Source organism: Odontomachus brunneus, unplaced genomic scaffold (genome assembly GCF_010583005.1).
Source record: "Odontomachus brunneus isolate Ranch 3 - 2012 unplaced genomic scaffold, Obru_v1 Obru_scaffold_056, whole genome shotgun sequence".
NCBI lineage: Eukaryota > Metazoa > Arthropoda > Insecta > Hymenoptera > Formicidae > Odontomachus > Odontomachus brunneus.
Window position 1 is genome coordinate 897,243 of NW_022639506.1, and position 11,832 is coordinate 909,074.

Genomic DNA, 11,832 nt, shown 5'->3' on the forward strand with positions numbered 1-11,832 from the left:
CCCCCCCCCGTACCCGCCCTTTTCCTCTTCGCTTTTTCTCTTTCGCTCGGCCTCGCTCATCGCTCGGAGAATAACATTCGCACTTTACGATTATGCTTGCCTACTTCTCCTCTTTTCTTCCTTTTTCTTTCCTTTTTGTTTTTCCCCCCCCTTTCTCATCGTCCTTCTTTCTTTCTCGCTCCTTTCCCCCCTCTCCCCCCGTTACTTCTTTCTCGTCAAGGAGAGAGGCCGGCTCTCTCGCGCGGCGTCAACGGCAGATTCGCGATCGTGTGCGTTTCCACGCACGCACACACGGGCCCCGATTAAAGTCGACGACGAGAGCGCTGCCATGGGTTACACACGTTGAGCGCGACCGGCGAGTTCCGCATAAATCGAGAATTAAATAGGCAAGCTTCCCGAGATCTGCATAATCTCACCAGATTGTGTTAATCCTGGGCGAGACGTCCCAAACAACAACCCGCATTATTTCGCCGAGAAGACTGCCAAGAGGGCGAGTGGAGAGAGAGAGAGAGGGGGGAGATTACCAAGCTGCGCGCTTTGTGATCGTCTCGTCTCGCAAGGAACGATGTGTCGTACGGCTGTATATGTGAAAAAAAAAAACGCGAACGAGCGGAAATACGAATTCTTCTGTGTAATTAGCCCGTCCCCTTGTTCCGTCTATGCGCAGCGAGAATAACATGTTTACACGCGGCGTACCGTACAATGAACACCTGAAAGAATACATTTTCGTGCGCGACGGGCGCGAGAGAGACCGCGGCGCGACGTTATTTTTCTACTCGGATTCGTATTTTGCTTGATATTTTTGAGACGCAGCACTTGTGTCGCTTTAACGACTACACGCGGTGACCGGATGTCGTAATGACGTCCCGACAAAAGCGCGCGTTTCGGCCTCCTTCCCCTCTCTTCTTCCCTCACGAATCGACTCGCTCGCTTCTGCGATACTATCCTACGCGCAGAGAATTCTTCTCGTGGGCACAAATATCCATTAGCTGAATAAGTACCATAACACTCATGCCCGGCTATGATAAACTCATAATGTAGAAAAGTTCTAAGAAAATATAGGAAATTTAAGAATAAAACTGTATGGAGAAGTAATTTTGTCCAGCAAGTATGGCATCTTTTCAATAGTTTTCAAACGCGTGTCAACAAAAATTTCCATACTGAATTACATCTTTCATGTACGCCATGCATTACTTTAATCTCGAACGGACGATTTGACGAAGTAATTCGACGATGAACCGAATATATTTTGATTGAAGGAAACAATATTTCTGGTTCTTAGAACCAAATTTGGTTCATAAGAAGCAAACATTCTGTTTCCTTCAATGGTAAACCAATTTAACAAATTTATTTGTTTAATAGTTATTCTGCAAATGATGACAAGCACAATGTAATATGCGATCAACACGATTATAATTGCTCTCTCTCTCTCTTTTTTTTTCATCAGTGTTCAGAAAAATATATATTTATTAAGAAAAAAATGTTTTTTTGGTATTTATAACTATCATCAAATAAAGAAATAATTCTCATAAATTATGGTCAAGACAACTATTTTTTAGTCAATGATACTATAATTTTAATGATAATAATGTTATATGCATGTTATATATTTTAAGAGTATTATCAAGAAAATATTTTTCGTCGAATATAAACTTAATTTAAAGAAGAAAAGTAAACTGAGTAATCGTTTTTCCTAGCAATAGAATGATATGTGATAGCAATAGAAAAATACGATATTTTTTTATGTGTGTAGAAGCGTAGTGAACATTCCGTCTTTCTGCAAACCTCATAGACACATATACACTATAATATTGAGTGTTATACGATAACTTATACTCGCGATAAAATTCTTGTTAAAATTCTTCTGATATACTGGCATTGGAAATAACGAATAATTCAGCGTCAAAAATACACAATCATTGCGGGACACTTTTACTTTTCTAATACTTTTTGTACGTACTTTTTTTTATGCCAATCAATTTATAAAATATCTAATCCAACCATTGGTATATTGTAAATGTATGTCATACATACATTTTAGTTTCAGTGCGAGTACATCTTGGTCAACACACGAGTCTTCTAAATTATTAGGTAATAAGTGATTTCAAATTATTGAGTTTACGTCAAATTATATTCTTTTATCATTATAGTTTTACGAAACAACGTATGCGTGATTTTGATTTATTTCCTTCTTCTTGATCCTTGACGTACATTGTTTCACAAAATTATAACCACATAAAGCCGTTTCGTTGCACCTGAAAAGAATCCAAACTTTCCTCACAATTCGAATTACTTATTACACAGGCAGACGCAACTTTAACGATTAACAATTAACAAACAAATATTCCGATAAATTTTTATCCGATTAAATTTTATCGGATACTTCCGATCATAATCGCGTTTCATTAGATAAATCGATCAAAAAATTACGAACCAATATTTCTCATCTGATGTCTCCTTATCGGAAGTATCCGTTTGTTAATTTTTTATCGGATAATTTCTCTCAGTAGGCGTGTATGGTTTGCATTTCTGAGATATTCTTTACATACTTCTCGTTGTTATTCCTGTACGGCGACTATATAGGCATGGATAATGGGATCGATGTTTCCAGCGCACGGGTGTGCGTGTATCGCGTGTCTCGCGTGATATTCTTGCAGCTTTCGTCGTTGCCAAAAATTTGAGTTATCGACAATAACGCTCGACGGCGTCGGTGACGGCATGCCGCTCGCGTTTCTAAACGCACGAACGACACGTCGACTATTGGTCCGAGGCGAAAAGCGTCGCGATGGTGATCGCAATATGTGTCGCCTCCGTGTGCTCTCCCTTTCTCTCCGTGTATCTCGTGAATATACATAGCCGCGTGTTTTGCGCGCATCATTCCGTATTTTCTCTTTCGAGGACAAGACGGACGAACGGATTATTCCCATGCACCTGCTCGTCTCCTCTCGTTGCTTTCCGCTCGCGCGCGATGCGACCTTAATAATCGTCCCGGCGCGGAAGAAAGAACGGCCCGCGAAGAGTTACGAGCGGCAAATGCGGGGGAAAATATCATGCCTCGCGAAAGTTTATACGTGCGCACCGAGATAACTTCTTTGTAGCGTTGATTCCGAGTCGCCGCGAATTTAACGTTTTCGCGCGGTCCGCTCTCTCCCTCACGCCCTCTCATCTCTCTCTTTCTCTCTATCTCTCTTTCTTTGCTCTCGGCGTAATATGAGCGACGAGATTGGCGGAAGCAGACGGCATTCGCGTCGCGATTCGCGCGTAATCGCAAATTATTTGCGCTATTTGCACAATGGAGCGATAAGATTAACCGGCGAGATCTTTCCCACCGTGTCGAAAATCTTGAGCTGCAATGTGCGACATTTTATCGCCGCTGATATAAGCTTATTGACAAGTGCGAGATGAAACCACGATACCGGGGCGTACTCTTAGCTCGCGCTATTTACTTAGCGTACCGCTCTTGGTAGCGGCGTGTCAATATCACGCCGAACCTGACACTCGCGCGCGCGCGCGTGCGACTGGAAGACGATGCCTGAGAAAGCTGCGAATTCGCGTTACGTTATTGTAAAATCGTCGCGACTCAGCGAACGGCCTGACGACGAGTCTCGCGTGCACTCAGAGAAAGGTACGTGATAATGGCAATAATATAGATGACAATTATACAGGATATCCAAGATCACTTTCGCGATCTCTCGTGAGGACGCAGAGCGGATTGAGATAAACACAAAAGTCCCGTACAGTTTTGCGATATTTGCAATAATAGTCGAAGTATTAATTAAAGAAGATTGGTGAATGATCACGCGCGATATGGTAGATGAGCTGCAGTGGCGCCGTCTGCCGTTATATACTTATACTTTAAGTCATACTGAACAAAAAAATCGTCTACCATTTTGCAAATAACCAGATTTGTAGGTATTTATTTAAAGAAAATTATTACATGATTATGTATCATAATGCACAAATTTTCTTTAATTAATATCTAAAAATCTATGTGGTCATTTGCAAAATGGTAGAGGACTTTTTCGTTCAGTTTGACTTAATGTATAAGTATATAACGGCAGATGGTGCCACTGCATCTCATCTACCATATCGCGCGTGATCATTCGCCAATTTTCTTTAATTAATACCTCGACTATTATTGCGAATATCGCAAAACGGTACGAGACTTTTGTGTTCGTCTCAATTCACTCGTGCTTACGAAAGATTGTGAAGGTAATCTGGGACACTCTGTATATGCGTTTTGTATGTAAGATTAATATTGTATGTATATACGCTGCCGGAAATGGCAAAGTAAGAAAAAGTATCAAATGTCTAACACTTTTCCTCTTTTGTTCTGAAGAGTTCCGAAACTCTTCTTTGTGCACAAAAGAGGAAAAGTGTTATCAGTCACATCATTTTCACCAATATATAATTTTCCTACAAATACAAATTATTTTATTAAACTACAAAATACTTGATTAAACTTCCAAAGTAGTCAAAATGATGACTCTGGAAAAGTATTACATTTATTTTATAAAAATTACTCGAATATATAACGGTGCAGCTTATATTTCTAATTAATGTTGAGCGAAACTAAAAAAAGTATGGAGTATTGCAGCAGGAATTGCGACGAAATTTTTGTAATCTTGGACATTATAGAATTATAATCGAAATTATATCTGTTTGTTCAAAAATGCACGTTTGATTCTTTATTACAAGACTGTTGTAATTATTTGGATGTTTTTTATATCTTTCTTATATCTTTTTATATCTTATCAGTTTATATAGATTATCAAATTTACTGTCTCTATAGTAATTCACTATATCATTTTAACAGAATCTAGTTTTATAAAAACATTGTGAAAAAAATATAATTTTAACGCAATTTTTATTACAAAATATTTTTGTGTTTTTATTGAAATGTTTTTTTATTTAAGTGTTCTTTATATAATACGTAGATTATTAAATGTCTCTATTTCTATAGTAATGTATGTTACAATTGCAGTATAATCTAACTTCGTAAGATTATTACAAAGAAATATAAAAGAAATACAATTTTAACGTCATTTTTACTATAATATTTTCTCCATTAATTCTACACGCAAAACTTATATATTTATTATCTGTATAGTTGCCGTTGCCATGTCTTTTTCTCTGAGTGTGTAATATCGATAAATATCACAAGACGAGATATTAATTTCCGACTCGCAAAGATGTCACTAACGCGCACGATCGGAATAAGATTAAATCGCATTTGGCGCATGATCGAATATTGTCGGCGATTTTTTAGTTATCCGCAAAATGACAGCCATTCGGCGGGATATCCATCAGCGATCGTCCAATAAATCGAACCTATCCCGCGAATTTCGCGTTCTCGCAATGGACGGGGTAATTCAATTCCGTTTACACAATTTCGCGCGTTCGCGAGCGGCGAAGCGATCGACTACTCCAACACTCAACGGGTGTCCCGATCGTTTTCAGCGTATTTCTCCACGTCGTGCAAATCGCCGCGCGAGAATCATAACTCGTCCACCACCACCTACGAAGGAACGAGAGAACGACAGAGAGGAAGAAAGAAAGGCAGAGAGATAGAGAGAGAGAGAGAGAGAGAGAGGGGGGGGGAGGAGGAAGAGGAGAGAGAGAAAGATGGTCGGAACGGTTCTCTCACCGAACCGGCATGGCGATCGTAATCTTCCGCGACTCGCACGGTCCCGCGGCGGTTCGCTACGCTTGTAAATTGATCGCGGCTATACGCCGTGGCTGAAAGTGATCTGCTCGTTAAGTACCGCTGAGCCCCGAGAAAGACAGTGCCTGGAAAGTGAGACGGGGAGACGGCGAGATCGCGATCGAGAAAATAACGACGATACCCCCGACGTACGCGCGATTAATGGCGAAAGTCGCGAGCACGACCGGGAAGAAGAAGTTTTGCTCTCGCCACGCTTCTTGCCGATCTTGCGCGAACAGCGGCGGCGACGACGGAACTTGAACGTTGCGTAAACTCACGGTAGCTCGCTTCCGCTTCATCGTGCACGCGGCCTACCACCGAGAGAAGGCGAACTGTCAAGTGGCTATTTCTTTTCGCTAATGTATCGCGTAACGCGCGCATGACATTATCCAGCTGTTATCACTGATGAATATTTCCTGAACGCTACACAGAAAGAAAATATATTATAGTCTTTTTTTGTATAAATTCTTTCCAGTTTTATTGTGTTTCTCTCTCTCTCTCTCTCTCTCTCTCTCTCTCTCTCTCTCTCTCTCTCTCTGTCTCTTTATTCCTAACAGTACAGGAATAGACTCAAGGTAAGAAACATTCTGTATTTGTATCGAGATCGATCTGTGTAGAAACTTTTGTGTTAAATATTTAACGTATTCGTATGTTAATTTAGTATATCATCGTTGTGTTATCCCGATTCTTCTACGTGGAATTTACATTCACCATTTCTCAGTTTAAAAATAATGCAATTTATATATATGACATGTTTATTCTTGGCGGCGTATTCTATATGTATAGCGTACAGACAAGTTTTGTTATTTCTCAACATATTTATCTTATGTTAAATTGACACACAAATTAGAGTGGATAAATTGAGACAAGTAAAATGTGTTAAGTTCCACACAAAAATTTTTTCAGTGCAGTTATTAATCCATCTATCTTGCCAAAGAATATAGCAAACTTTTTAATAGCACATTTCAGTTTAAGTATAAATAGCATTTACTTATGAAAGAATAGTCAATTATCGCGGAATGTCGAACTATTCCTCGATAATTTTTTACTATAAAACTCTCTCCGTGTAGAGCTGCCAAAGCAGTCAAAATGACGGGGGTTTGAAATTCTTTATAAAAATTACTCAAATTTACTAAAAATTACAATGGGGTATCTTATATTTTCAATGAATGTTGAATGAAACGAGAAAGAGTAAATAAACTTTTTTTCCTTTCCCAAATTATCACGGCGTAAAACAATCAATAATAGAAACTCTACAATTTTTTTCATTACATTTATAAGACAAATTTATTGTATTGAATTAATCGTTAAATTTACATCACATAATAATGTAAGTTTTTTTGCTATGTTGACATGGACCAATAAATTTATTGAGAGTTACCTTCGAATTTGTACATTACATTTTGTACACATGACATTTTGATACAAATTTTGATAATTTTTTTCTTATCTCTTTCTCGTATCTCTATTTCGTCATTTTATGTGGTAAATATAAATGTCATATAAATATAATAGTAGTTAAGTATAATAATACTGTTGAGAGAACATAAAAAGTTTGTCTTTTATGTCAAATTAAAAAATATTAGTTTTTATTACGTTTATTATATTTTTATATTATATTAAATTTAAATTTGAGAAAGATTTTTCTCTCATTGAAACATTTATTTTTTATGTATATATGTATATATGTATATATATATGTATATATGTATATATGTATATATGTATAAATGTATAAATTTTATATATATAATATCTTGTGATATATGCATTTCTATATAATTACTTTACAGAGTACCGTGTGTCTTAAGACGATAAATAAACATGCAATCAACTAATCAATCAATATCAAATACTTTTGAGGAACACAATCTTTACAAACTGACTAGTAAAGTTGCTGCCAATTTTATATACCTGTTTGTCTGGATTGTATCACGTATTTTTTCAAAAACCTGTCATTTTGATTGACAGGAATTAACAGATCGTTAGTCGTTGGTAGTTCTAATGTTCTATTTGCCTTCCTCTCTTTCTCTACAGTGGATTTTTCGCTCGCACAACATTGAAAGGACTGCTGCTAATTAATATTAATAATGGGTAACATTCTTAGGTGCAATTAATATTTCTTAGGCCCAATGCCGGTGGTCAAAGGCTCATATCGTTTGAAATTGGTATTGATCCGCTTGGAATCGATGAAAAACTGCCATTCTTCAGAGCCTATCCACGCGGCTCGCGGTATAATCGCTCCCGCCGGCATAGTAAACGCATTGTCTTACGTACCTAATCATTTCCATCTCCGACGGAGAGCTTGAGAATATGTCCCCGACACAGCCAATACGAATATCCGACCGACAAAAGTGTCACCTCACTAAACCGATCTTCCGTCGAAAGTGCGCGCCCCTCGTCCTGAAAACTACAACGTCCGGTTGTCGTTACTCCGCATCGTGCCGCGCTCGAGGGTGCATCGCGCTCGATCCCGATCGATGTTCCCCCATTTTCTCGCGGCGGGAAGAACGCGCGCGTACGATTTTCACCACGTCACCCCATATGTATTGCCCTGGGAAAATAAATCTTGTGGACACTCACCGGGAGGGAGACTGGACACTGGAGGCTGTCACCGGACACGGGTTGCAGCGACTGCAACAGATCGCGTGCGTGAAAGACAGGACGGCTATCAATGGCTGCATTATACAATACTCGGTGGTGGTATATACGCTGATACGTGTGCCGGGGCGCCAGTGTGTGCGCGCAAGTGTGCATGCGCGTGCGTGCCTGTGTGTCTATATATGTGTTTATGTGTGTGTGTGTGTGTGTGTGTGTGTGTGTCGCGTGTGTATATATACGTATACGCGTGTAGATATCAGCAAACGAGTCCACAGCGAACGAAGCGCGCGCTGCGCGGCAGGTATTCCCGCCAGGAGAGGAAGCTCTCCTGCGCGCATAACCCGTTCGCGCGCGCGAGAGACGGACGGACGGACGAAAACGGCCACGCGCGACGGAAAGAGACGGCGTATGTGCGCCGGTGCTCCACCCTGTTCTGGGTTTACTTTTCGACGAGCATTTTGCCGATTAGATATCGCTCTTTTGCAAACATCGCGCCGCGAGCACGTTCGATTATTGTGCGACAGCGCTGTCTCCCTGCATCTCTCTCTCTCTCTACCTGTCTATCTGTCTGTTTCTCTCTCTCTCTCTTTGTCTCCCTCTCCTTCTCTTTCCTTCTATCTTCCTCTCCTCTGCGCCTTTATCGCCCTTGATGCCATCATATGCGTATACGTGCGCTTCGTTCTGTGTTCTTCTTCTCCCTTCGCCAGCCCTGGTCATGCTCTACGAACCCTCTTCCTTCTCTTCTTCGTTCTCGTCTGTTCGTCTCTCTTATTCTCTTTCTCTCTCCCCCCTTTGCCCCTCACTCTCTCCTTCTTTCTTTCTGTATTTCTTTCTTCATCTCTCTTTTGATCTCACTCGACCGGACCGACCTGTTCACGTGTGCAGCCGCAATAACTATATCCAGTCCGCGTCTTTTTTTTTTTTTCTATCGGCCCGTTCTTATGCAGTTGGGAAATGAATTGACTTATTGTAAGATCATGTCCCGCGTTCGTAATTCGCCCGCGTGTGTTCCAATGCTCGGCCCGGGTGTTTCGAGCCGAGTGTTTCGCGCGCGAGCACTTTTTCGAGCCTGCTCGTTTGTGCCGCCACGTGCGCTGCTGTGGTTCTTCATTTTCGCGCTGGCTGGCTCTCGCTTTTGTGCAAAAGCGCGCCATTCGCATTGTCGGCGGCGATACGTGGCCGCGAGCGGTTCGGATAAGACGATCGATCGGCCGCGAGAAGCATTGCTCTTGAGCAATCGTGTGTGCTTACGGACGAAATATAAATTACCTTGATACCGTATCAGCACCGAAGGCGTACCGCGGAGATATCATACGTATCGATTCTCCGTCGCGACGATTCCTTTTAGTGTTTAATTATTTTCCGCCCCGAGACATACTTGAACGTGCAAGAATGATTGTCTCGGCGCGCGCAAGTGGATCTCGATCAATTTCGAGCGATCAAAGAGTGCAGAGAGCACTGTAGCTGGCAGGTAGCCGTCCGCTCGACTGGGTTCCCCCTAGTAGTCGCTCGACGATTGTGCCGAGTAGATCCCCGAAGCCGAAAGCACTATTACACGGTTATGTTAACACAATTTCGACATCAATCGGAATACCGTGCGCTCACTAACCACGCGAGCGCGCTCAATATAATGCCCAGCTAGATAAGTATACATAAATTTTGGCAGCTACTTTATATGTACTAGTCTTTTACTTACAAGGAACACTAGGCAACTCAAAAATTCTGAAACTTTGTGTGCAAGTGGAGTAGTTCAACACAAAACTATTTTTTGTTCGTGCGGAATTACAGTTTTAGGTGGTGAAAAATCCTTTTGAAGAAAATTGTTTTTTTTTTCTTTTGGAGCAGGTATCGTCGAAACTATAAGAGATAGAAAAAATTTTCCAAAGTGAAAATTGAATGATTTTAAGAGTACTTTAGAATTATAATAAAAAAATTTGTTTTAATTGTTTATTGTATACCTCCAACCTCACCCCTATTTAAACAAATTTTTTTATTATAGTTCTAAAGTACTCTTGACATTATTCAATTTTCACTTTGAAACATTTTTCTATCTCTTATAGTATAGTATAGTATCTCTTATAGTATATATTGTAATACATTATAGTTATAATATAGTACAGTTATAGTATAGTATATTATAGTTATAATATAGTAAAGTTTTCGACGATATTCGCTTCAAAAGAAAAAAAACCGATTTTTTTCAAAGGGGTGTTTCACCCCCTAAAACCGTAATTCCGCACAAACAAAAAACAGTTTTGTGTTACGGATGAACTACTCTACTTGCAGAGTTTCAGAATTTTTTGAATTTTTAAGTTGCCTAGTGTTCCTTGTCAGACACACAGAGCAAAAACAGCATTTGAATCGATCAAATCGGTAATCATTCGCCTTCAGAGAAATGTGTCCAATGTAATAAATTAGGCGTTAGTGCAACAATAAGTTGCGTCGATATAATTATTGATCAAATCGCAACCATTAAATCGATTGATATAACTCGTCGCAGCAACGATATAATTCGTTCAATCGATTAATCGTTTGCTTGAACGAATTTGGTTCGTTTAAGCGAAGTCTCATTAATTATTATTTTATTTTCACAATGTAGATTTGCGTGATTATCGCGACGTGCGATAATCGGTGCAATGGAAACTCTACAATTTCTTTTTCATTACATTTATGAGTCAAATTTACTGTAGCGAATAAATCTTTAAATTCACATCAATACAATCACGTAAATTCTTTGTTGTATTAATACAATTACAAATTTATTGAAAGCTATATATATTCAGGTATTTGTATTATATTTTGTATGATATATTGTTGTGAGCAAATGTTGATTGTTCTGTTTTTATTTTTTTCGTACTTCTATTCTATATGACAAATATGACAAATATGAGGGCCATGCGAACTCATTGACAGCTTTTAGCGGGTTTGGGTAAGTTAATACATTTTCTTAACTAAGTTGAGCTTGATTATGTATGAGTTATAAAATTTGCTTAGTTAAATTAAAAATTACAGAAACAAAAATTAACTTAATTACAAATTAATTTAAAATTGAATTAATTTAGAATTATGTAAATCAATATATTTTTTTTGCATAGTAAACTTTTAAATCATAGATCTCTAATTTATGTGGAATAATGAATGTAAGTAATCTTTTATAAAAAGCATATTGACTGTTATTATAATTTTATATATTTATAATTTTGTTATATTATATTTTTACTTTATTTTAATTTTATATTTTTTATATTTTCTAATCTTTTTATTTTACTGCAAGTTATCTCATTGTAAGCAAGCTTGCAATAAATTTAATTTATTTTAACTTATTTACAAAGGAGTTAATAGGTTAAAGTTAACATGTTTTAAAATAACTGGTTTAAGTTAAAAGTTGACAGTATTTACAATTAACTAAATAAGAAGTTATTAATTTTTTAACTTGGCTTTTAATTGATGCAGTCAATCCTACAAATTAGCCAGAAATATATATATATATATATATATATATATATATATATATATATATATATATA

The 11,832-nt window shown here is 38.5% G+C and overlaps 1 protein-coding gene across 5 annotated transcripts in view; it reads right to left on the reverse strand.

Annotated features, from left to right (window-relative positions):
• Positions 1 to 11,832, reverse strand: part of LOC116845685 (transcription factor Sox-5) — a 343,917-nt gene that overhangs the window by 249,826 nt on the left and 82,259 nt on the right. The window contains exons 3-4 of one of the 5 annotated variants that reach the window (XM_032818685.1): positions 8,288 to 8,338; positions 7,982 to 8,114 (exon numbers count right to left, since the gene is read on the reverse strand). The exons of 2 other annotated variants lie outside the window; for them this stretch is intronic. In XM_032818685.1, coding sequence (XP_032674576.1) covers positions 7,982 to 7,995 — 14 coding nt within the window. In that variant the 5' untranslated portion in view covers positions 7,996 to 8,114; positions 8,288 to 8,338. Of the gene's footprint in view, positions 1 to 7,981; positions 8,115 to 8,287; positions 8,447 to 11,832 lie in introns of those variants that run through there. 2 more of the 5 variants (XM_032818686.1, XM_032818681.1) reach the window with 2 other exon arrangements.